Here is a 26,125-nt window from a genome sequence, read left to right as displayed (position 1 = left end):
TTTTCGATCCTGTGACTGTTTTATGTATACTGTGAAACTCTGAGGCTCCATGTACCTTTGAAAGGTTCCCAGGCTTTGCAGCCTGGGAAGTGATGGAGAGTTGAATCAAATCCAGATCTCTCTACTTGGATCATAGATCCTTATCACAAGGTGGCTGGCCTGACCTAATGACAGTATTGGCCAGCGGGCAGATAGGGAGAGCTAGACTTTGTCAGTAACTAATCGCAAAATGGAAGTTACAGTAGTTTACATTTACATAATGCTTTTTACCTGAAAGTAAAGCCATCATTCTTCATAAACTATTTTTATACAATAACAGTGAACTGCAGCCACCTCTGCAGTGGATGCTGGCAGCTAAACGGTTAATTGCATGCTACCCAAGAGGAGGAGAAGGGGAAACTTACACAAAGAAAAACGCTCCCCTTATGAAAAGTTTCATGAACTCTTTCATGTCCAAGCAGAGCAGTCAGAACCTCAACTCTTAAATTCTCATTCAAAACACCCCTATGCGTGTAGGTACTCAGTTTATCTTCTTTGGAAAGATGAAGGATGAGCCAGCCATGCCAGGATTCCAGCCTGTGATTCCAGGGAACTGAGATATTTAAGAGCAGAAGTTGACACACTAAGCCATCCCCACTTGGTCAGGATGTGGACTGTGTTGGAATGCACAGTGGCCACATTCTCTCAGAGGGCAATTACAAAAGTGATTACTGTGAACACTGAGGATTCATATTTCAGCCTGGTTTTGCTGTGGAAGTGTCCAATCCTGGCAAGACATTCTATCCTATTTATAAGTGTGAAATCTGGGGGAGATTTGGCTCATTCTAGCGACACTACCAAATCAGCATGTGATACCTGTTTTTCAGCAAACTCGTGGGTTTTATGAGCCTCGTGGCATATTGTATAAGTAAAGGAATGTTAAAAGCAACAATTTCCATTCACACCCGCCAGTTGCCATTGCTGCTGTTCCAGTAAAAAAGTTGCCTATGGCTTTGTGAACTATTTGTTCTTGTAGCAGGAAAGTTGCTATGGTGCAGATCGCCTTTGAATTTGCATCTTTGTTTAGTTTCAGGTATCAGAGTTAGTGCCTTCCAGATTCACTATGCTCAGAGGTAGGTTTTCAAGTTTAGGCTAGAGAAATGAGGCATTGTCACTTTCCATGATGATCTCAAGCAGATGAATGAGAACAGCAGATTGTGTATGGTTAGGCAAGAGCATAAAACAAGAAGTCTGTGCTCTTTGATATCCCTTCAGAAACTATTAGAAAAATGAAGCTCAAACCTAAATATTTTCAGGTTCTGTTCATGCATTGATTCAGCTAGAGCAGCTTGCTGTCCCAGGTGTCCAAGCAGCAGAGTTAACAGGTGAGACCTGCCTCAAATTTTATGATCAGACTAGGATGCAACAAGCAGGACAAGAAAGCTTTTGAATATTCTGTGCCTCAAACTGTAAGTTGTCCATATGTCCTGCCTAACACGCACACTGTAAACCAAATTCTGCCTTCAGTTACTGCCATGTAGCCTCATTGACCTCTATGAACTTGCAGAGATGAAACTGAGGATAGAATTTGGCTGTGTGTGTGTTGGGTGTATAGGAAAGAAGACTTAAAGGTCTGAAAAAGGAAAAGTTTCTAATTTCCTTGTAACCCAAGAGGACGTTCTACGTGATCACTGCCATGTAGAAGAAGCTAGTCTGGTCTCCAAGAGAAAAGAGACCCCACAATAATTGACTTTTCAAATGATTGTAATTTAAATGTATGGAAGAAGGAATTGTTTGATCTCATTAATTTGTTTGAAGAGAATTTTGTGTTGCTCTGGTCTCTGGGGCTGTTGCTGGAAAAATAAAATTCCACGTGTTGGAACAAATTAGCTGTGGATAAATCTGTTCATTAAATAACTCCTACACAAATGTAGTGGTCATCCCCATTGCTATGGGTTTCAGTTCAAGATGATATCACGATTGGGCTACAAGTCTGAAAGGAAAAATGATGATGATAAGTTGCATTTTCAAAATCACTTGGCTAATTCTGACATTTGGATGTAAAGGTAGCTAGATGAAGTAGCTTTAACTGAGTCCTCAGAGAGAGCCGCATTGCAGTTTAATAATTTGAGGTGTCCAGCAAATGCATTTAATATGATTTTTCAGAAGGTGTTGAAGGTATTCATGTAAAAGTGAACATAAGAATCATGTGGTTGTTATTTCTTGGTAACATTCACAGCAAATTTCCCACTTGGAAACTGCAATCTATTTGTCTGTTATCACAGATGTTTAAAAGGATCAATTTCAGCTTTTGCTGTTAAATATTTACTCAGACTGCTTTGTTTTGCTTTACTGTGTTCATGACATGATGAAACATATATAGTTCAGCAATCTTTTTCCTCCTTTTTATAAACTTCTAATGTTTCATGAATACTTAATAGAAATGTCTGTCTGAGTTCACTTTTCATTAACCCATTGCAGATAAAGCAGTCAAAGTTCTCCTCTCAGCTCCTTATGGCAGAACTCACCTTCAATCCTCTGTAATCCCTGTATGCTCACTGCTCTCCAAGGGTGTTCCACAGATATTGGGAAAGTGGAACGTTGAACTTGAGATCTTTCCTGTGGAATGGGGAATTTTCTCTTAAACTAACTTCCGTTTGGTACCTTCTCAATGTTGATTATGCTACAAGCTCAGTGTGTGGGATGGCTTGTTGGTGCACTGACCCAGGAGCAGCCCCACGAAGGAATGGTGCCTCAGTGTGGCACCTTTCCATCCCTAGTCTCCTCTTGTTCCAGAGGAGTAGTTATTTGCTGCTGGTCCCCGCCACCACCTATCTCCCCACTGGCCGGTGTGCTGGGATAGCAGAGGCAAGGCTCCATCCACTCCCTTCCTTTCCCCTAAACTCCCACAAATACCTGCTTGGGGTCTTGAAATAGCAGGCACATAACACCCATTAACTCCTACATGGGATCCTGCACAGGGGCACATGGTGGGGAGAGTTCTTAGTCACCCTCATGTGCCTTCACAGGCAGGTAAGTCAAGTCAGTGTTGCCCAATGTCTGGCTTCTGAGATTTATATATTTTCCTTTGTTCCTGTTGGATAATAGCATGATAAATAGTAGCCAACATGGATTTATCAAGGAGAAATCATGCGAAACTAATCTTATTCTTTCTTCAACAGGGTTACTAGCCTAGTGGATGGGGGTGAGTGAGCTGTAGACATGATATATTTTGATTTAAGTATGGCTTTTTACACATTTCCATGTGGCATCCTCATAGGCAAACTAGGGAAATGAGGTCTAGATGAAATTACTATAAGGTGGGTGCACCACTGGTTGAAAAACTGTACCCAGAGAGTAGTTATCAATGATCTGCTGTCAAACTGGGAAGTTGTATCTAATGGGGTTATAGTGGATCACAAATTGAATATGAGCCAATAATGCGATGCAGTTTTGAAAAAAGCTAATATCATTTTAGGGTGTATTAGCAGGCATATCGTATATAACTGCTCTACTTGGCATTGGTGAGGCCTCATCTGGAGTACTGTGTCCAGTTTTGCATGCCACACTTTAAGAAATATGTGGACAAATTAGAGAGCATCCAGAGGAGAGCAAAAAAAAATGATAAAAGGTTTAGAAAACCTGACCTAGGAGGAAGGGTTGAAAGAATTAGGCATGTTTAGTCTTGAATAAAGAAGTCTGAGTGGGGATGTGATAAGTCTTCAACTATGTTAAGGGCTTTTATAAAGAGGACGTTATCCGTTGTCCTACCATCAGTGGACATGGAAAATAAGAAGTAATCAGCTTACTCTGCTTCAAGGGAGACTGAGGTTAGATTTTAGGAAACACTTTCTACTTATAAGGGTACTTAAACTCTGGAATGGGCTTTGAAGGGAGGTTGTAGAATCCCTGTGATTGGTGGGTTTTTAAGAACAAGTTAGACAAATAGCTGCCAGGGATGGTTTAGCTGTACTTGGTCCTGCCTCAGCTCAGGGGGCTAGATTAGATGACCTCTCGAGATCCCTTCCAGCCCCACCTTTCTATGATGCTATGTGAAGTATAAAAACTCTCTGGATGCAGACTAGAAAAACAAGCAGTGTTTTAATTAAGGGAGATTGTTTCAAACTAAGCTCAATAGAAGCTGCATAAGAAATGGAGTCCCTTTCTAAATTCCACCCGCTAAGCTCTCTTGTAGTGCACAGAGTGAGACTACTCTCACAATAATGAAACACATGCTAGAAGCATTACATCATGACAACAAACGGCAGATAGTAAGACTGAGGGGGAGACACTGTGACCTTACACTTTCTATGGATTAGTTTAGAAGCTTTTTTTTAAAACTCTGTTTCATGAGGCAAGAATAACACAAAAAACAGAGCCTGATTCTCCTCTTGCACCAGTGTAATTCCACTGACATCAGTTGAGTTACAGTATAAGGGAGAGTAGAATCAGAGCCAAAACATTTTATCTTATCTGTCCAATTAAATTTGCCACAGACTTCACATCTGAAAAGTTGACTATAGCTGTCCAATCTTTCACCACATGTAAGATCAACCTTCAGGTAAAGTGGGAGTAATAACACTTCAGTAATGCAGAGGCATTTTAAAAAGAGATTTGCAATAGAAAGGGCATACTGAAGTTTACGTTCGTTAAATGGAAACAACAGAAATAACATCCTCTATGGGTCTGATGCTGCAGCGCCTGGTGCTACAGTTGCTTTGCATGCACTTTAAAGGGAATTCTATGCATGGAGCCGGTGTAGCATATCATTGTGGAAACTCTCCATTACTACTAATTACTTCTTAGCTGCCAAAGACAGAGCTAAAAGAACAGTAAGCATTCATGGCAGATTCTCCTCTCACCATCCTGTTCTACAGCATGCTCTGTCAAACTTAGCTTGTTCTGAATTTTTTTGATGGAAAATGAATGCCACTGTACAGTAGAACCTCCTAGCGTGGTCATTCCCTCATTGTGGCTTGGTGTTCCCCAGCAATTAGTTTGGAAATCATTAGAGGTCGTTAAATCTAAACTTAGCTCATGTTGACAGAGAAACCACAGATAAATTCTGGTACCAGATTATACTTTATTTTATTTAATAGAATTAAAACCTGTGAAAATCCTGTAGCCAGGGAAATTACTTGTGACATGATCTTGACGACCTAATAAGAGCAGCATCAGGAAACTGGAGCTCATTTAGCAGCAGTATTTCTCAAGAGATCTTTAAGCAGGCAGATAATTTTAATGGAGGTTGGTAGCATTCATATTAAACTATTATTATTTATTTTATTTTGGTGGTGTAGGAATGCCCATGCAGTTCATAAAACTGAGTGTGGTTCACATCTTGTTCTTTGGTTTAGGTTTTAATCTGTGAGTTACAGTATTTTTATAAAGTTACTTCGGAGTGTTCTCCCAGCATGGAATTCCATGTTGAGAAAGCATTTTGGAGTAGCTGTTTCCGTCTCTGGGTTTTGGGTTCCATCTCCAGCTCTGGAAAGTCTACTCTAATGTGGACCTACAGTCATTCATGCCTTGCTCACCTACAGGCTGGGCAGTTGTAATTTTCTCCTACTTGGACTTTCCTTGAAATTCATCTGGAAGCTGTAACAGAACACACAGTACAACTGCCCACCTCATTTTGTATAGGGGAGATGGAATTATTAACCCCTATTATTATTAATTTGTATTGTGGTAGGACCTAGAGCAGTGGTTGGAAAACTGCAGGCCGCACGCTGCCCATCAGGGTAATCTGCTGGCGGGCCGCAAGACAGTTTGTTTACATTGGCACGGCCGCCCACAGCTCCCAATGGCTGCGGTTTGCTGTTCCCGGCCAATGGGAGCTGTGGGCAGCGGCGGCCGGCATGTCCCTGCGACCCATGCTGCTTCCCGCACCTCCCATTGGCCAGGAACGGTGAACCCCGGCCACTGGGAGCTGCGGGCGGCCATGCCTGCAGACGGTCTATGTAAACAAACTGTCTTGCGGCCCGCCAGCAGATTACCCTGGTGGGCCACAGTCTGCCCACCACTGACCTAGAGATATATACTGAGATCAGGAGATCTTTTGCTAAGCACTGTACAAGCCTTTAGTAAGTTACAGTTCATGACCCAAAGAGTTCATAGGTTAAATAGCCACAACAGACAAAGAGAAGGAAAAGGAAGGATTACTATCCCATTTTTACAAATGGGGGACTGAGCCTTGGAGAGTTTAAATGACTTCTTTAAGGTCACACCAATATACTGCTTAGCGTAGGTTTTGTTCTTCCTACATAAATGATATGATCATTACATAAGTGGGAGTTTTGAGTATACATTAATGCAGAATTGCCCTTAAAAGATCTTTATTCTCCTTTTTGTTATTTTGTAACCTAATTAGCTTTAAACATGTGATTTGAATCATTTACTTGTTGCCTTTTCAGTTTTGACAGGCTTTATCTGCAGCAAAGCTCACGTGTGATAAGTAATACTAGCCTTTTAAAAATAACGCAGTTGCAAGACTCAAAAAGCCCACATAGTTTCCTTTTTAATTTCATTGTGATGATGCACGTTTGCCCCACACTGTGGAGAATTACGTGATGCAGACTGATTAGTCAAATATGAGGGCAGACATAATGGAGACCTTTTGGCCTTATGAGCTTTGTAAGAAGTTAAATGAGGAAAACATCTGCAATATGGGCTGTTTTACTTCACTTAAAAAAATCCTTACAGTTCCCTTACCACAGCTCAGCTCTTCCTCTTGCCAATAGAAGAAAGAAAAATTTACAAAAACCGCTACATTTCAGTCATATTACTTTTTATTTTTTTTTGCTTTTAATTGGTGTTGATATGAATCCACACTTCATTCTGTTGTAAGAATGTCATAGCATGACATTAATTTTTATACAACATCTGTCACAGTTAAATGCAGTAAACATTAACAGCAATACAGAGCTTAAAATAATTCCACTGAGGACTGAGCCAGTGAAGAAAACCAGCTTTTGCTGGCTTGCATTTACATTGTCCATCATGTAGTGATAGATAGTTGAGGAATTTTTAATTAGTACAGAGGAAAAATGTGCAGTATAGAACAGTGGTTTTCAAACTTTTTTCTCTGGCGACCCAGTTAAAGAAAATTGTTGATGCCCATGACCCAACGGAGCTGAGGCAGAGGGATTTGGGTTGTGGGAGGGGCTCAGGGCTGGGGCAGAGGGTTGGGATGCAGGAGTGAGGGCTTGGGGTGGGGCCGGGAATGAGGGATTCAGAGTGTGGGAGGGGGCTCAGGACTGGGGCAGGGGGTTGGGGTGCAGAAGGGAGTCAGGGCTCTGGGGTGGGGCCGGGGATGAGGGGTTTGGGGTGCAGGAAGGGGCTCTGGGTTTGAGGGGGGGCTCGGGGCTGGGGCAGAGGGTTGGGGCGCAGGCTTACCTCCGGCAGCTCCAGATCAGTAGCGCAGCTGGGGTGCAGAGGCAGCTCTTCCGTGGGCCCCCCAGGAGCCAGACCTGCTGCTGGCGGCTTCTGGGACATAGTGCAGTGTTGGAACAGGTAGGGACTAGCCTGCCTTAGCCGGGCAGCACCAATGACGGGACTTTTAACGGCCCGGTCGGCGGTGCTGACCAGAGCCGCTGTGACCCAGTGCCTTACATTCCACGACCCAGTGCTGGGTCACGACCCACAGTTTGAAAAACACTGGTATAGAGTATATGCTCATTCTAAATAGCATATTTAATAGCGTGGATGTTTGATAAAGTGAGATTTCTTTTCACTTATTTGGAGCTAACAGGTTATAGTTGCTCCACTCATTCATTAAGATATCATATCTATAGTTGTGAAGAAAAATAAATCAACAGTACAGCCTGTATTCTTTATGTATCAAGTAATGAGCATGTGTATTTCTTACTTGTGCTATTTGTGTACAGAGATGGCTATAATTCATCAGGACTCTTTGTAAATCATAATGTGTTAGGCTATTGGGAACTATTATCTGCAGTCATAGAAACTCACTGTGTAATGAGAACTTACGATTTTGTAATGTACTGTGTGCTGTTACTGCTGTCTGCTGGACAGAACTAGAACCGTTAAGCTGTTTCATAGGCCCTATACTGCTCACAGCTGAAGAAGTGTCTCACTTATGTAGTAGGAACCTCTGATTTTGAAGCAGAAGGATCTGAGCTCTATCTGTGCTGCCCCCATGTGGTTCTGAGTTGCCATGGCTTGCAGTACTTTGACAACTGTGCAGTCATTCGTGGTCATGGATTTGTTACAATCTGAAGAAAGTTGATTCATTTTGCATTTGTATTTATTGGGATGAGCATTTTTATATTATACACACAATGCTATGGTCCTTGCATCTAACACTTTTCACTAGCTATAATTTTTCATCTTCTTTTTTCATTTGTGTACTCATTTAATTCTCAGGAAAATGAGAAACTAATAGCATTGGCAGGAGTCAGGCATTATGCCAGTCAAGTTCTACCCTCCTTCCCCCTCTGCCAGTACACTTCAGGGCTGACCCGAATCAACCCATCCCTCTCTCACCTCACCACCTTCACTGTTCAATTTCGAGTCTTTTCTGAAGCAGGGATTGTATTCATGCTGGTTATGGTGGCCAAATGCAAGCATGGGATGAGGCTGTCCCATCAAACTCATTTTACTCATAATCTAAACTAGAATTTGAACCGGCACCTATTGTACTACCCAGAACCTCTTTTTTTCTCTGAATTTAAAATGTGAATGTTTCCTAGAAATAATAATACAAAATAAATATTTAAATATGCAAAAGCCATCAAGCCCATCTGTTCTGCATGATATATCAATTACGTGAGGCACAGAATACTAGCAGCTCTACATCATGTGCATGGTATGTCTGAATCAATGGAAAGTGGATATTTCAAAGAATGCCACTCTCATCTTGCAGAAGTTGTGTGTGGCAGAAGTTTGCAGTGAGGAAGTCAAGCATAAAAGGATAGCGCGCTCTCTCTATCTCTTCAGCTTGTCATATTGCAGTGTGTGTTGAATGTGTTTTTCATGCCCCCCCCCAGTCCCCCCGGCCCATGTATTTTAAACATAATCAAGAATTCCTGTAGTTTTGTCACAGATTAAAGAGAGAAAAGGGGACACCAGCTCAAGAGGGAGCATAAAGGGGTAGTGGTATAATGAACAGAAGATTAACAAGGTTCTGCCTGAGGGATCTGTGCCATGACATTGGTATTTGTGTACAACACAGACAATTGTGTGGCTATGTAAAACTTGGGCTAGTCTAAAACTCACCCCAATGTTTGAATGCGTAGCCTGGAGTAAAAATGCTGTTGCTCCTCTTAATTGTACAGTGTTAAAAGTCTCTCTTCATCTCAGTGAGGACCAGAGATGAACATTTCTCTTGGATTTATTTTATTAGTTTATTATATTTTTAACATTGTAATATAACCTAATGTGTACTGCTGATATTTGATAACTTTCATATTCAGATATTTAAGAACTTGCTTGCTTGTTGTCTTCCTAGGGCCCTATCCTGCAATTGACAGCATGCAGACTCTGTGTTGCATCCACAGCAAACCCTGTTTCAGTCTCTGGAGCTCCTTGTGAGTGCAGCAGTCAGCCTGTGCACTGTCACCTGCAGGATTGGGGCCTTAGAGTGTAAGCAAGGGTAGAGCCTGTGTCCTCCTGCATGTGTGCAGACAGTACCTACCACATGGTGAACATTTTCTAAAGGACCATCCTGTTTCATGTGCTCATGGCCATGTATATGTTTCAGGGAGGAAGGAGAGTCACGGAGTATCGTGTTTTTCTTCCCACTTAGGTTAGGAATATATTACTCTTAAGCCAATTTGGAAACACCGAGGATCCATGGGGAAGATGTAAATATATCCTGTTGTAGTAACTTAATATAGCTTAAAGCCCTGGCCGAGCTGTCTTAACTGTGTGGTGGTCTTTACGAATGATTTTAAGAGCGTAACTTGTAAACAGCCATTTTTTTTCCTTTTGATTTTTGTATTAATGCAGTAAAATGATGATGATGAGTCAGAATTAGCTTCTTAATATCCGATGGTTGATTCAGCTATAGCTGAATCAATCAGATTTAGACCATTTGATCTACCCGTTTGAAACATTGTATTTATGCATTTCAGGCCATATGATCCACTGGTGTAAATCATCACAGCTCTGTTGATTTCAATGGAGTTATCGCAATTTCCACTAGCTGAGATACGGCCTTTAATATTTAATACCAGTCAGTGAGTGTGGATAGAATGACAATTGAAAAGTAAACTGGCGATGAAATACGTCAATGAAGAAATAAACTTAACTGGTGTATATCAGAAATCCTCAATACAGTTTGGATTAAGTAACCAAAAGTCAAATTAAAATTGCTGAAATCTAAATTCTGATGTCTGTCACATTTCTCCATACTAGCATATAGTCAACTACAAGAAAATGTTCTGTTCTGATTGCTCATCAATGCTCCCAAATTCAGCTTTCTGGAACTTAATTGATCACTTATTCAAAATCAAGAATGAGTAACTGTCATGTTACAGGTCTGATCCTGCTCCTCATGGACTTCAGTGGAACAGAAGCAGGTCTTCTATCATGTTGTCTCCATCCAAACCTTTCATGTTCTTTGCTTGAGCTACCGTAATAGAGATAACTTTGTAATGTGCACTTCATTTTGTATCGTGCTCTTGAAATTCTCCCAAGAATTTACTTAGGTGGTAAACTCTTTGGATCAGGGAGCATCGTTTGTACAGTGCCTAGCACAGTGAGGCCCTGCTCCTTGATTGGGGCCAAATGTGCTACTGCAATACAAATATAATAATAATTAATTCATTTCTGACCATTGCTGTTTAGCATGGTAGGGTTGCAACTAGAAGTTTTATTTGAAACTACTCTCCATGCACATAATCTGTAAGATTGGCTCTGTTACCTTTTGAAAGTATTAAAATTCTAATGACTCGCATCATTGTAGAATAGTCTTTTGTCCAGTGACCCTGAAATTCAGCGGTCAGCTTATATTTGGAACCACATCAGATAGCATCAGTCACTTGACCATTAGTTTGCTTTCATTGTTAATCATTTCCTCTTGTTTTCCTGCATCCCTATCCTGGTTTGCTCCTTTTTATTATACCACAATAAAGATGTTGTGGGTTTTCATAAGGATTCCTTTGGTGCACTATTCCTGTGTTCTATTTGTCTTCCCTGAGCAGCATGTGGAGTATTTTCAAGGAGCACAAAGTCGTCTTTTGTTAAGTTGGCCAAACCAAACTTTTAATTTTGTCATTTATTTTATCTTTACAGGGGAAAAAAAAGAATATTTAGAAAATAAAGGGGCTGAGATTAATTGTAAAAATGCTAACTTTGTCCTTTAAAAATGAGACTCTGTGGCCTACTATGTGAAGCTTGATATTTGCTGTTAGTGATGATGTCCAAGGGAATGTAAGATTTACTACCAGATCCGACCATTGTTCTATGAAGTCCAAGATTCTGCCTCTTGCATCAGCCTATCCCTGATGTTTCAGAGTTAAGTAGAAAGCCCCATTATGTACCTTGCCAATTGTACAAACGAAATCCCATCCAGGCTTAGAGAACAGGAGGTCTTTTGTTTCCCAAGAGGGGTATTACACTGCCATGCAGCAGACCCCAGTCTCTAAGTTGGTCATTGTGAAAATAATGTTGTCTGATGGTGATAATTTTATCTTTGGGAAGAAGGGCATTTGGAAGGAAACTGGACTTGAAGGACGCTCTGTAGGGAGGATTCCTGAAGAAGTAAAGCTGTAACTGTCTACCCTGCCATACCATTCTTTTTTGTCCTTAAATTACTGCTTGTAGGAAGAGACACTGTGGGAGTGAGGAATCAAACAGAGGAAAAGAGCTTGCTATGGAATTAGAAATTAGGTTTAGCTGTCTAGTGGGAATCTTATCTGTTTCTCAAACAGAAGTTGGTCTAATAAAAGATATTACCTCAACCACCTTGTCTCTCTCTCTAGGGGGAATCAAATTCACCAAAGAAAGAATGGGGAAAAAGTAAGAAAGCATAGGTTGTGTCTGATTATCTGCTTATAAAATTTTGCATGCAATCTTTAAACACAGAGGGCCAAATTTTTGAAAGGTCTGCAGCTATTTCATAAAGATAGGCTTGAGCCAAAATCCCAGCTTGGAAACCCAATGAACATTGAGAAACTCCAGACTTGGGTCTGAACTTTATGGCGTAGGTCCATCTCAGATATTCCCTTATGAAAAAAGGATTGGAGTATCAAAATGGAAAATGAGCTGCTACATACACAAATACCCATTTGCACATGCAAGGGTCAGGTTTTTGTACTTGTATACAGATGCACCTGTGATCATTATGGGAACATTTTTAGAACCTGATTGAAAATTTGTCACAGTATAGGAGCGTCTGTGGCCTGTATCATCACTGTTTTGGATTGGTTACTTGCCATTCTTATTAGTGGTGAGATCCTTGCATGGCTCTTTCTAATTTTACACAGATAATTAATCTTCTGAACCCTGTCCTTCATCATGCTTATTGACTTTGGCAGCATCTAACAGCAATAGTAGCTGACATCAGGAGCCTGGATTGTATTGTGGTTCACCTTTTGGTATTCTGCTCAATTTTTCATTCATTCTTCCTCTGCAAAGCAAACTACAGTATAATTTAAGCTCTGCAGATACTAGAATGATGATGAGGTCCAAGTGTCATTCAGAGCAGTGTTGTGGCTGGGAAGTGGGCACTGTGCTTGCTAGATCTGGAGCAGGGTAAGGATTTAGTTTAAAACTAAAATAAACTACACACAAAATAATCAGTTTACTGCCAAAGCTGATCAGTGATTCAGATGGTAATGTTGATGTGTTACCTGTTTTGGACCTTTTCTCTTAAGACTGATCTATGGAATATACTAGAAAAAAAGAAGATGCACATAATGTGTATAGTATTATATTACAGTAATTTGTATTACTATTCCACAAAATGTTCTTATTAATCAGAATATTGTTGCTGGCATCAGAATCAAATGTGTTTTGCACATGTATTTCCTGTGGAGAGATTTTAAATGAACATATATCACCAGCGAAATGGTATTAGTGTAACAGATGCAGAAGCACACAGAGGGATGAATATTTTATGATCTTATGACAGAATTATCATCAGGATATAGATCTTAGCTGCTCATATGGCATGCAGCTGTGATTTATTTGCTCTGTGCTTGATTGTAATTTGGCATTCTCCAGGGTCCACCATGTGAGCAGCTGTAGCAAACTGTAGTTCTGGAGATGATAAAGCAGATGTCCGTCTGTGTCACTGATCCTCGAGCCGTGAGCAGATCTTCAGAGTCCTACATGTGACTATGAGAGATTCATACTTCTGATAGGTACTTGCTCCCAGGTGTAGCAACAGTGTCTGGTGATCTATCCAAGCTGCCTGATAAGAGTGTGCCAGACGAAGTGGGGAGTGCCGAGCAACTGGATCCAACAATGTAAAAAATGCCAGGACCCTCATTTCTTAACCCAGTGAAGTTAGGAAGGAGCAATCCACGTAGTCAAGAATGGAGTGGTGAGAGAGAAGGGGATGAGACTGTAATGTGGCACTGGTACCTGGTGATGTTGTGTTGATGCAGTCCTGTGTCATCACACTGATAAAATATCATGACAGACATTGTGATACAGCATTAGATCAGCATTTTGTGGCTTTCCAGACCTCATTAGGAGTGCAGATAAAGGCTGAAAGCCTGTTTTTATTTCCTCTAGTGCCCTTGAAAAATACATTTTGCTACACACATCATTCTATCTTCCAGCCTCTTTTACAGTCTTAGGTTTACATCAGTGGCAATCTGAGATGCATGTATCTTAATTGGCACCATTAGAAATCAGGACCTCCCTCTTATAATTGTACTAATGGTGTCTGTGTAGTACTGTCAACATATATAGTACACGGGGGGCTCCAAATGCTACATGGTTCATGTTTTTAAAACTAGCCTCTAAACTTGTGTCCACAGATGTTCCTGCACCACTGCTTGTGTGTACAAACACATTGGTATGTGCAGGCTGGGTAGGGAGGCATCTGCCCAGTTTACAGTCATGCATACTCTGCAGCTCTAACATCGCTATAATGATGATTATTTTATTTGTATTACAGCAGTCCCTAGAGGACCCAGTCCTGTAGGAGACAGTTCTTGCCCCCAGAGAGTCTATATTCATGAGCACAATGCTGGAAACTAGTTGAAGCGCAGCGGAAAACTTGGCCTTTTATCTGTTTAATTAGTATTAACACCCCCTTCCCCTTTATTTTAATATTATATATTTATTCATAAACTGTAACAATAAACATTGTTCCAACTACGCAAAAGCTAATAAACATTTGAGTGACAATTGAAACAAACTGCTTGAGAGCTGTGTCATAATATCTATTGCTCAAAATAATTTTCTGACTCACTCCCCATGCGTGTCACTGAGGTTACATGGGATGTAAGTCAGGGCACGATCTGGCCCATTAAATATTATCTGACACATCTTCTTAAGACATTACAAAGTGAAACGCTACTCTTAAAATTGTGACTTTCAGGTAGCATGCTTTGTCAAAGCGTTCAGTGCCAAAGGAACACATATGGGCTGTCAAGGTTCCTCCCCCACTCTGAACTCTAGGGTACAGATGTGGGGACCTGCATGAAAAACCTCCTAAGCTTATCTTTACCAGCTTAGGTCAAAAACTTCCCCAAGGTACAAAATATTCCCCCCATTGTCCTTGGACTGGCCGCTACCACCACCAAACTAATACTGGTTACTGGGGAAGAGCTGTTTGGACGCGTCCTTCCCCCCAAAATACTTCCCAAAACCTTGCACCCCACTTCCTGGACAAGGTTTGGTAAAAAGCCTCACCAATTTGCCTAGGTGACTACAGACCCAGACCCTTGGATCTTAAGAACAATGAACAATCCTCCCAACACTTGCACCCCCCCCTTTCCTGGGAAATGTTGGATAAAAAGCCTCACCAATTTGCATAGGTGACCACAGACCCAACCCCTTGGATCTGAGAACAATGAAAAAGCATTCAGTTTTTTACAAGAAGACTTTTAATAAAAATAGAAGTAAATAGAAATAAAGAAATCCCCCCTGTAAAATCAGGATGGTAGATATCTTACAGGGTAATTAGATTCAAAAACATAGAGAACCCCTCTAGGCAAAACCTTAAGTTACAAAAAAGATACACAGACAGAAATAGTTATTCTATTCAGCACAATTCTTTTCTCAGCCATTTAAAGAAATCATAATCTAACACATACCTAGCTAGATTACTTACTAAAAGTTCTAAGACTCCATTCCTGGTCTATCCCTGGCAAAGACCAGCATACAGACAGACACAGACCCTTTGTTTCTCTCCCTCCTCCCAGCTTTTGAAAGTATCTTGTCTCCTCATTAAGAAAAGGAGGACTTGTGGCACCTTAGAGACTAACCAATTTATTTGAGCATGAGCTTTCGTGAGCTACAGCTCACTTCATCAGATGCATACCGTGGAAACTGCAGCAGACTTTATATATACACAGAGAATATGAAACAATACCTCCTCCCACCCCACTGTCCTGCTGGTAATAGCTTATCTAAAGTGAGCATCAGGTTAGGCCATTTCCAGCACAAATCCAGGTTTTCTCACCCTCCACCCCCCCACACAAATTCACTCTCCTGCTGGTGATAGCCCATCCAAAGTGACAACTCTTTACACAATGTGCATGATAATGAAGTTAGGCCATTTCCTGCACAAATCCAGGTTCTCTGACTCCCTCACCCCCCTCCAAAAACCCACCCCCATACACACACAGACTCACTCTCCTGCTGGTAATAGCTCATCCAAACTGACCACTCTCCAAGTTTAAAACCAAGTTAAACCAGAACATCTGGGGGGGGGGGGGGGTAGGAAAAAACAAGAGGAAATAGGCTACCTTGCATAATGACTTAGCCACTCCCAGTCTCTATTTAAGCCTAAATTAATAGTATCCAATTTGCAAATGAATTCCAATTCAGCAGTTTCTCGCTGGAGTCTGGATTTGAAGTTTCTTTGTTTTAAGATAGCGACCTTCATGTCTGTGATTGCGTGACCAGAGAGATTGAAGTGTTCTCCGACTGGTTTATGAATGTTATAATTCTTGACATCTGATTTGTGTCCATTTATTCTTTTACGTAGAGACTGTCCAGTTTGACCAATGTACATGGCAGAGGGGCATTGCTGGCACATGATGGCATAAATCACATTGGTGGATGTGCAGGTGAACGAGCCTCTGATAGTGTGGCTGATGTTATTAGGCCCTGTGATGGTGTCCCCTGAATAGATATGTGGGCACAATTGGCAACGGGCTTTGTTGCAAGGATAAGTTCCTGGGTTAGTGGTTCTGTTGTGTGGTATGTGGTTGTTGGTGAGTATTTGCTTCAGGTTGCGGGGCTGTCTGTAGGCAAGGACTGGCCTGTCTCCCAAGATTTGTGAGAGTGTTGGGTCATCCTTTAGGATAGGTTGTAGATCCTTAATAATGCGTTGGAGGGGTTTTAGTTGGGGGCTGAAGGTGACGGCTAGTGGAGTTCTGTTATTTTCTTTGTTAGGCCTGTCCTGTAGTAGGTAACTTCTGGGAACTCTTCTGGCTCTATCAATCTGTTTCTTTACTTCCGCAGGTGGGTATTGTAGTTGTAAGAAAGCTTGACAGAGATCTTGTAGGTGTTTGTCTCTGTCTGAGGGGTTGGAGCAAATGCGGTTGTATCGCAGAGCTTGGCTGTAGACGATGGATCGGGTGGTGTGGTCAGGGTGAAAGCTGGAGGCATGCAGGTAGGAATAGCGGTCAGTAGGTTTCCGGTATAGGGTGGTGTTTATGTGACCATTGTTTATTAGCACTGTAGTGTCCAGGAAGTGGATCTCTTGTGTGGACTGGACCAGGCTGAGGTTGGTGGTGGGATGGAAATTGTTGAAATCATGGTGGAATTCTTCAAGGGCTTCTTTTCCATGGGTCCAGATGATGAAGATGTCATCAATATAGCGCAAGTAGAGTAGGGGCTTTAGGGGACGAGAGCTGAGGAAGCGTTGTTCTAAATCAGCCATAAAAATGTTGGCATACTGTGGGGCCATGCGGGTACCCATAGCAGTGCCGCTGATCTGAAGGTATACATTGTCCCCAAATGTGAAATAGTTATGGGTAAGGACAAAGTCACAAAGTTCAGCCACCAGGTGGTCATTTTGGTCAGGTGCCAGCGAGGTTACCTTTAGCTTCTTAACCCTTTACAGGTGAGAGGAGCTTTCCCCTGGCCAGGAGGGATTTCAAAGGGGTTTACCCTTCCCTTTATATTTATGACATGGGCAATTTTAAAGTTAGTAGCTATCTAGTACTGTAGAGGGTGCTTATATGTTTTTGGTATGCTGCTTAGTGATAAAAGCAGAAATATTTCTATTACTTTTTTGAAAAACATTTTTATTCCTGGTTTTTATGAAAAGCTTCACTGCAGGAATTTATATTGGCTATTTCAGTTTAAAAATATTCTTTTCCTTGAAAGCAACTTTTCTCCTCCTTTTCGTGTACAGGGAAGTGTTTTGCTATGAAGGCAAAAAAATCCTAAAGTTGCTTAACTTGATTTGTCTGATGAAATGGATGGGAAATTGTTCTCGTATTCACATGTTCTCTACAGTATCTAAAATTAATTATCTGCACTCTCATGTATTGTTTTTTCATCTGTGAATCAACTTGACTCTTGTATAGTGATTTTTTCCCCTCTAAACTTTAGTTATTAATTTTGGGGCGGGGCCTAGGAAAATAGGCCAGTGCAGAAAGAATGGAGAAGTGAGAGACTATCCCCACTTATATCCCTCTGCAAGCTACCTGGACTGTGGAGAGCGATTGAGCCTTTGCCAATCCCTCTAGCACATTGGCCAGCACAGCTGAGCTGGGGGAGATGGTGTCATAACTTGCTGGTAGCACAGACCTGCACCCTGTGACCACCGCAGGAACTGAGAGGGAATTGTGCCTTAGAGGGGTGTCTCCAAATAACAATGCCTCCCAGGAGTACATCTGGGCTAGTGTGGTTTATGTACCACCCCTTGCTCAAGGCTGTGAAGGCACAGTCCAGCCCTTGGTTAGTAAGAATAACATTCCTACAGCACCAAAAACCTTTGATAGTCAAAAGGGAATTCTCTTTGCTACTTAGTTCTGTTTTTAAAATAATTCAATTTTAAAATGTTTTGTAAAGATTTTACTCCCATTCAAGGATGTGCATGTCTTCAATTAATTCCTGTTCCCCATGGGAATAAAATTATTCTGTGAATCTAAATATCTGACAGTAATTTCAGGGCTTAATTTGTGGGAATAAATTTATTTCCAAAACTAAGTCATTGTGTATTTATGGGGAGACTTTTTTATATTCTAGGTTTTCCATTCATTTTAATGCCAACTGAGCTGCATCTTATTTTACGCTAACTAGGTTTGTTGCTACACTATACCAAAAAAAAATGTTGATTTTAAAAAAATAGCCTCTCTATTAAAATTATATAGCCTGTATTAGTGAAAGCTACTGTTCTCATTGAAAAAACTTAGAGGGAAGAGGGTCTTGCTTAATGCTATATGAAGCATTTCTTATCCAGATCGCTGGTTCATTTTCACATTGTGTTAATAATTTCCAGAATTTTTTACCTATCGGGTGGCCATTTTGGGGCCCATGTAAAATTAATTTGTGTCAGTTCTTAGCATGCAAAAGGCAAGATCATGAATTGCTCTCCTTGGTTTTTCTAGGGCGAATTTTGGACTTGAAGACCGGAACAGTAAAGAAGGAAGGTCAGCAGTCCTCAATGAGGATGTGCATGGGATCAAGGCGTTCCTTCATTTGCAGAATGAGGTACACAATTCTCTATTCCTTCAATACTCTTATCCCGTCTCAGACCTCAAGATTTTGGCCCATTTTGTCACCTCGTTTAAAAATCTGAGATGTACTGTCATATGCTGATTAGACATTTCCAGTGTGCTTGCTTTTATGTATCTAGTATCAATTTGCAATCTGCAATGCCTGTAATTAACAAGTAAGTCATTAAATCATAGCTGTACTAGTGTGCTGTATTGTACGCTTTTCCAGAGAGCCTCAGACCATCTTAACCACTGGAGTGTAAGCCGTTGTCTCTTAAAATTTGATTATTTAAATCAAAGCTTCTGGAAAGAAGCCTTCAAAAGTAGACTGGAAACTTGGCTCTGTGGGGTCATTTTTTTTTTTGTTTTTTTCCCCAACAAACCAGTAATACTAAAAATAGGTTGAAGACGAGCAGGAATTTAGTTATGGAGTTAGCCAGCTATGTGAGAATTAATCAGTGATCAACTAGTTAATTCTAAATACATGAGTAAATGTTAGATCTGGGGGGGCTGAGGAGATGGGAGTTATTTCACAATTTTCAAACTTCTGGTAAGTTTCTGTGACTGTTCTGATGTTTGTTTGCCAAATAACATGCAAGAAAGTGATTAACAGGAGCCACCTGCACAAGGGAGCCTGATCCTGAATGTGGCCTCTTGGTGTCCCTGTAAGAGAAATGAATAGTTGTAATAGCAGCATTAAGTAGATATAATGTGGTGAAAGGTCCATCAATGTGACTTTGAGGGGGACAAGCACACTGTCGCATTTGTTTCCTGTTTCCAATTTGTATGCTGAGAATAAATTATGCAAAAACACAAACCAAAAGGTTTGAAGGTCAAATCAAGCCCAAGACCAGCCTGTCTGATTAATTTGTATGTGCATAATGTTTTGAACACATAAAGTGACACACATCCTAATTCAATATAATTATTAAATCTAATCAATTCAAGTGTGTGAAGCTGCTTGAGAGCCTTCAATCTGAGGGTGCTTTGGAAGTGTCATAGTAGTGGTGGTATAAATGTAACAGTTGCTTACTTACTTTAGACAATATTATGGCTGGCCCTACATGGGTCCTATGGAGGGGTGAAGAAACACTAGCACCCCTGCTGATCTACAGAGGCGGCAGCTCTAATTTGGCTACTCGCATTGAGAAGCACAACAGGGAGACTCTAGCTGTGGTGGTAGCACTGTCCAAACAAGGGGCAAATGTCAGCATGGCAGCAGAGTGATAGGACAGGAGGCTGCTCAGCAAGGAGGAAGAGCAGGTTCCAGCATTCCTTTCAGTATAGCAAAACCCCTGCGTGTTTCCTTTAAGGCACTGTCATACCAGCTTCTCCCAGTGCTCCACAATGCTCCAAGCTGCAGCTTAGCCCCATGATTATAGGGCTAAGCAACAGGAATTACATTTGTGCTTTGGAATCATAAAACCAGTATCCTACCCATATCCTCTCATGTACTCCAAGAATATTTTCTTCTATTATTAATTTGTAGCTACATAAAATTCATTAATTCAGGCAAATATTGACTCAGTAAGAGTATTCAGTCTGCTGTTCGTCATTTAGGATGCACCTCTTTATCTTCTGGCCCATGTTTACCGATCATGTGATGAGGTCTTTGACCAGACAGGAGTCAGACCTAATATCCAGTTTACAATTGTTCCCCAGCTTTTCGAAACAGCCATCCAAATCACAGTTATTTATAAGGCCCTGATCCTGTAAACACTAATGTGTGTGAGTAACCTTACACGCGTGCGTAGTCCCATTGTGTGTCTAATTCTAAACTTTTTTTTTTTTACTATTTCTTTCTCTTCCTACTTCCTGGCAGTGACTAGTAAAAAATCTTAGTGGGGAAGGAGTCTTCGTACCTAAACCCCAATACATCCTCAAATATTGTGAATTATTTGAGGTTGCCATGTTTGCTGCATGATTTCTTCTTTCTTTGCCATATAGTTCCTCCTCTTTAATGAAAATAAACTCAGTTTTGTCTTTTCAAACCATTTATTTGGCTTCAAAGGGATAATTGCATATGGATGCACGATTAAAATGCAGTTAGACACACAATTGGAAATACAAATAAATATACTCTGGTATGCAAATCAAAGTTGTAAACAGAAAGTTACTTGGTATCATTAATAGCTGTTAGCCAGGTATTAGGTAGTCAAAGCTGACTTCAGTACAAGTCAGCTGGAACTAGATATGGTCAGGAGTTTTCCAACAAAATGTTTTTTTATTGGAAAATTCCAGTTCATCAATACCAAAGCTTTCTGTAGGAATGTTCTAGTTTTGATAAAACTTCTGTCAAGTTTCTCAAGTCCAGGATGGAATGTTAGGGGGAGAGGGAGAGGCAGAGGGTGCCAGCCACAGACCAGAATAGTTACTATCCCAGTAGTTAGGACACTCCTCTGGGATGTGGGAGACCAAGGTTCTAAACTAGGGATTGGCAACCTTTGGCTTGCCGCCCGCCAGGGAAATCGGCTAGCAGGCCGGGATGGTTTGTTTACGTGCAGCGTCCACATCCCGTGTCCTGCGCCGCTTCCCACAGCCCCCATTGGGCTGGAACGGTGAACTGCAGCCAGTGGGAGCTGCGATCTGCCGAACCTGTGGACGCTGCAGGTAAACAAACCGTCCCGGCCCAGCAGCAGATTTGCCTAATGGGCCGCATGCCAAAGGTTGCCGATCCCTGTTCTAGACCCTGCTCTGCCTGATTTGGAGCAGGGACTTGAACCTGACTCTCCCATATTCCAGGTTAGTGCCCTAACCAACGGGCAATTGGATCTTCCTGTCTTTCATGTTGGAACTGTTCCATTCTGTATAAATAATGAAATAATTCATTGGGCCAGAGAAAGAGGTTGACACACTAGCCCAGTGTTCAAAACATTCACATCTAAAACCCAGCTTCAAGTCCTGGGGTCTCCCACATCTAAGGTGAGTGACCTAACCACTGGCCTATTGCCTATTCTTGGCAGAGAGGCGGGTGTCTCTTTGATTTTTGAGATTTTTGAAAAGTCAGTTTCATCCCAATGCAGAACAGGGAGAAACTTTGAAATCTCAAAAAGTTTTGTGGGATGAGAGAATCTTTTTCTGCTTAGCTCTGTTTGGAACACAAGTAGCAGGTAGTCAGATATTGGGCCAATATATATGTACAAATTTCTGGTTTCAGAGTAGCAGCCGTGTTAGTCTGTATCTGCAAAAAGAAAAGGAGGACTTGTGGCACCTTAGAGACTAACAAATGCTCAGATAAATTTGTTAGTCTCTAAGGTGTCACAAGTCCTCCTTTTCTTTATACAAATTTCTGTGACATTACATGGATAGTACATAAGTAGTTTAGGGTTTGTAGATATTTGATGTACCTATCATATATTCCAATAGAAAGGGTTATACCAAATGTGGGTCAGCATTGTTATATATGGGTGTACATACAAATGACTAATGTCTAATACATAAATAATTGGTGAATACACAAGTATATAGTATGCGAATTCTCTGTGCTAATAAATCCTCTGGAAGCTGGAATTATTTTTGGATGGTTTAGCTGAGGGCCAAAATCGTATGTTTGTCTAGTTTTCATATTTGTTTTTAAAGTGTTTGTGATCTGCTGCAGCCCGTTTCTGCTTAAACCAATCCTGGGATTCTCTGCTTCGGGCTGTGTTTTCTTCTTGTATTTCTTGTTTAGCCTCATGTTAACTGTAGGATTTTCTTTTGTGAGTCAGTAGTTTTCTTAGTGTTTTTTTTATTATTTACATCTTGAAAATAGTTGGGGCACTAAAAAGTAAAACAAACAAACAAAAACCAATGTGGGGATTATAGTAATAGCAACTTCTCAGGCCTTGTTTACAGTAGGGGGGGAGATCGATCTAAGTTACACAACTTCAGCTACGTGAATAATGTAACTGAAGTCAACGTACTTAGATCTACTTACCGCAGGGTCCACACTATGCAATGTCGACCTCCGATCGTTCTCCGGGTGACTCCCCTTGCGCTTTTCATTCAGGTGGAGTGCTGGAGTCGACCGGAGAGCGATCTGCGGTCGATTTTAGTGTGTCTTCACTAGACCCGCTAAATCGACTGCCGATGCATTGATCACTGCACGTCAATCCCCTAGTAAGTGTAGACAAGCCCTCAGAAAATACTTTTCTAAGACACGCAATCAAAAACAAACGCAATATTACTTGAATATATATCCTTAAAAGGGGTTCAAATTGGATTTTTTTCCCCAGGCATTTATATTATCTTTCAAATGCTGGCTTGTTTTTAGGTGTGGAAATGCCCCTTTGGATCATTTACCTCTGAACAGAATAACCACCATGCGAAAAAGATACAGGTGAGTTTGTTTCAGTTGCCACTACAATATATCATAATGAACTTTTCTAGTTGTCCATTTCACTAGCGCTAAATCTCCCAGTTTTACCCGAACAAGTCTTTGTATATCAGAATCTGACTCACACTTCACAAATAGCATGAGATCCCATCAGAGTGGAGTGAGCACAGCATTGGGAGCTCATCACTGAGTTCTAATCCTGCCTCTGTCACTGACTCCTTAGGGTGTACCTCATCTGTAAAATGATACTTACCTATAATTAGATATGGCTTATACAGCACTTGAGCTGTTGAACATTGTGTAAGAGCTGTATTAAGTATTATTACTAGTGTAATTGGTAAATTTGTATTAAAAATTGGTACTAGTACAAAATTCTATTGGCTATCAAACATTTTGTTAATAGTATTGTTTATTCTCATATAGGAATGGCCTAGGCCCAGTAAAAGAAGGAGAAGCACAGTATGCAGTAGTCCACTGCACTGGATATATCAAGGCCTGGCCACCAGCAGGTAAAAGTTCCATTAAGGGCAATATAGATAGTACTATGTACAAGACCAAACTGATCTCTAGAATCTATTGACCAACTTGCTAGTTAGACATCTGTGGCTGGATTTTCAAAGGGAGTTAGGAGCCTAAGTGCAGTATGATTTATGTACCTATCTCCCCCAGGCTCCTTTGAAAATCCCAGCCTCAGTCTGATAAACTGATAATCTCAGCCAGGTAGCTCGTTGTGTTCAACTCGACTGTGCAACTTTTATTTACTATTTATTTACTTGCTCGGTTTGGCGTACCAGATCTGGCCAATGGGCCATCAGTATCCTGTTTCCTACACTCGATGTTTCAGAGGAAGGTGGAAAGAACCCATAAAACACCTGACCAAATTTGCTCCCTGTGGTGTGCAGGTGATGCCCTAGTGCATGTGGTTGTATTATGATATTCTAAAGTTAGCATTGCTGAGAGGTACAGAAAAACTGATCACACTCTTTGACTGATTTCAGCTGGTTAGTCCATGTACATTTTCCTGTAAATCAGAAAGTCAGTCAGCGTCACTTTTAATGCGCATCCATATTCTCCTCAGTCTTTCAATATACTGCCCTGGTTCTCCACATACGACAGCCATTGATGTACACTGGCAGAGTATCAATTGTCATCTACAAGAGTTGCACTCTCAGAATGAGGGTACCATATGACTACAGAAGTGTAGTCCACAATTTTCAAACTTAGGTGCCTAAATAAAAATGGCTTGATTTTCAGAGGTTTTGAGGACCTGCAGCTCTCATTGAAGCGGTGGAAGCAGCAGGTACTCAGCACCTCTGAAAAACTGGCCAAAGCCAGTGCCTATTTTTAGACACCCATGTTTGAAAATTTTGGCTTCAGTTTAGGTAACGGTATACTCACTTACAAGTAATTTACTGAGTGGAGAATATTACTATCTCTGCATCTTGATTAAGTTATTTTGTTTTGAATGTGGGATTTTGGGAAATAAGTCTTTACATGCTACTTTGAACAGCAATGAAAAAACAACTCACCTACTGTAATTCAGTATTACAAATGAGAATATTTACAGATGGGAAGAGTCTGAACACAAAGAGAGGCTAAATGGAGACCAGTCCAACATCATGAAGGGATAGTTTGACTAGCCTTAGCATTTGCAGAAGTTGAATATTTTAATATTCTTTTTAGTATGTCAATTCCTGTTGAACAAGAGGTCTTGCCCTTTTGTGATTATAGACTGAGTATACCACAAACATTATTCAGGCTACTCCAGGGATTAGGAGTGCCAAAAATCCCATTACACTAAATCTGTACATTGTTTGTGCAGATTTTAACATGCAGCTTTATATTTCTTATTGATTCTGTGCAGATTTATATTTTCAAAGGTTATATAATTATCTCACTCTCTCACACAGAGAGAGAGAGATACCTACAAAAATTAAAATGATGCATCCTTTTGGAATTTTATCAGCTTTCAGACAAGCATAATTCAGACCACATGTCATCTGCCTGTACTTTGGAACCACAAAGAAGTGTAAAAGTCCCTCTTTGCATTCCTAATGGCTGGTAATAAGATTGCTAAAGCTCATACAATTTAAATTAGTGTACTGTAACTGTCAAAATGTTTCAGTCATTTTTATCTCCAGACAGAGTAAACAGAGGTTATAAGTCCTGTAACAAAATGTACTTTTTTACTTTAAGCAAAGTTCAATTTTTAGAGTTTTTCTCCTGATACTTTCAAATGCAAGTGAATTAAATGGTCATAAGCAAAATGGATACCCAGAGAAGTACACCTAGTCATGCTTAATGGGTTACTTGGGTGGTAAAGATGGTTAATTGGCACCCATCACTGCAGACCGTACACTGGTGAAAAACGCTCATTGAAGTGGACCACAGTGGTAACGTGGAATGAAAGCAGAGTCAATGGAGCAAAGTGCAGTCAAATGCAGTACAAGGCTTAAAGTAACCTAACAACAATGCGTTCTGTACTGCTGAGGTTGTGGGGCAAGTGATGCTGTTTGTTCACAATTTCAGCCTGTGCACGCCTGCGGAAGCACTCTATGTAGAAGTCCAGTCTGTCATTTCGACCGTCAGGAGGAGACCACGCAGAATTCTTCTTCTTGTAGTGTTGGTAGAAGGGTTCCTGTGGCTCAGTGCACTGTTCAGTTGTGTGTTGAAAATATTCCTTAAGTTGGAGATGACAAAAGTAGGCCACCCTATACCGGAAACCTGCTGACTGCTATACATGCCTCCAGCTTCCATCCAGGACACATCACACAATCCATTGTCTACAGCCAAGCCCTAAGATACAACCGAATTTGCTCCAGTCCCTCAGAAGAGACAAACACCTACAAGATCTTTATCAAGCATTCTTAAAACTACAATACCCACCTGGGGAAGAGAGGAAACACATTGACAGAGCGAGACGGGTACCTAGAAATTACCTACTACAGGACAGGCCCAACAAGGAAAATAACAGAACACCGCTGGCCATCACTTACAGCCCCCAGCTAAAACC

The 26,125-nt window shown here is 41.0% G+C and overlaps 1 protein-coding gene across 1 annotated transcript in view; it reads left to right on the top strand.

The window, feature by feature from the left end:
* The window catches only part of ARNT2 (aryl hydrocarbon receptor nuclear translocator 2), a 100,525-nt gene that overhangs the window by 27,122 nt on the left and 47,278 nt on the right, over window positions 1–26,125 (top strand). The window contains exons 5-7 of the mRNA XM_077828006.1: window positions 18,690–18,792; window positions 23,050–23,115; window positions 23,536–23,621. Of these exons, the coding sequence (XP_077684132.1) occupies window positions 18,690–18,792; window positions 23,050–23,115; window positions 23,536–23,621 (255 nt within the window). The remainder of the gene's footprint in view (window positions 1–18,689; window positions 18,793–23,049; window positions 23,116–23,535; window positions 23,622–26,125) is intronic.

The sequence above is a fragment of the Eretmochelys imbricata genome, chromosome 10 (assembly GCF_965152235.1).
Source record: "Eretmochelys imbricata isolate rEreImb1 chromosome 10, rEreImb1.hap1, whole genome shotgun sequence".
NCBI lineage: Eukaryota > Metazoa > Chordata > Testudines > Cheloniidae > Eretmochelys > Eretmochelys imbricata.
Note: the sequence above shows the minus strand (reverse complement) of the source record. Positions and strands in the feature narration are given on the sequence as shown.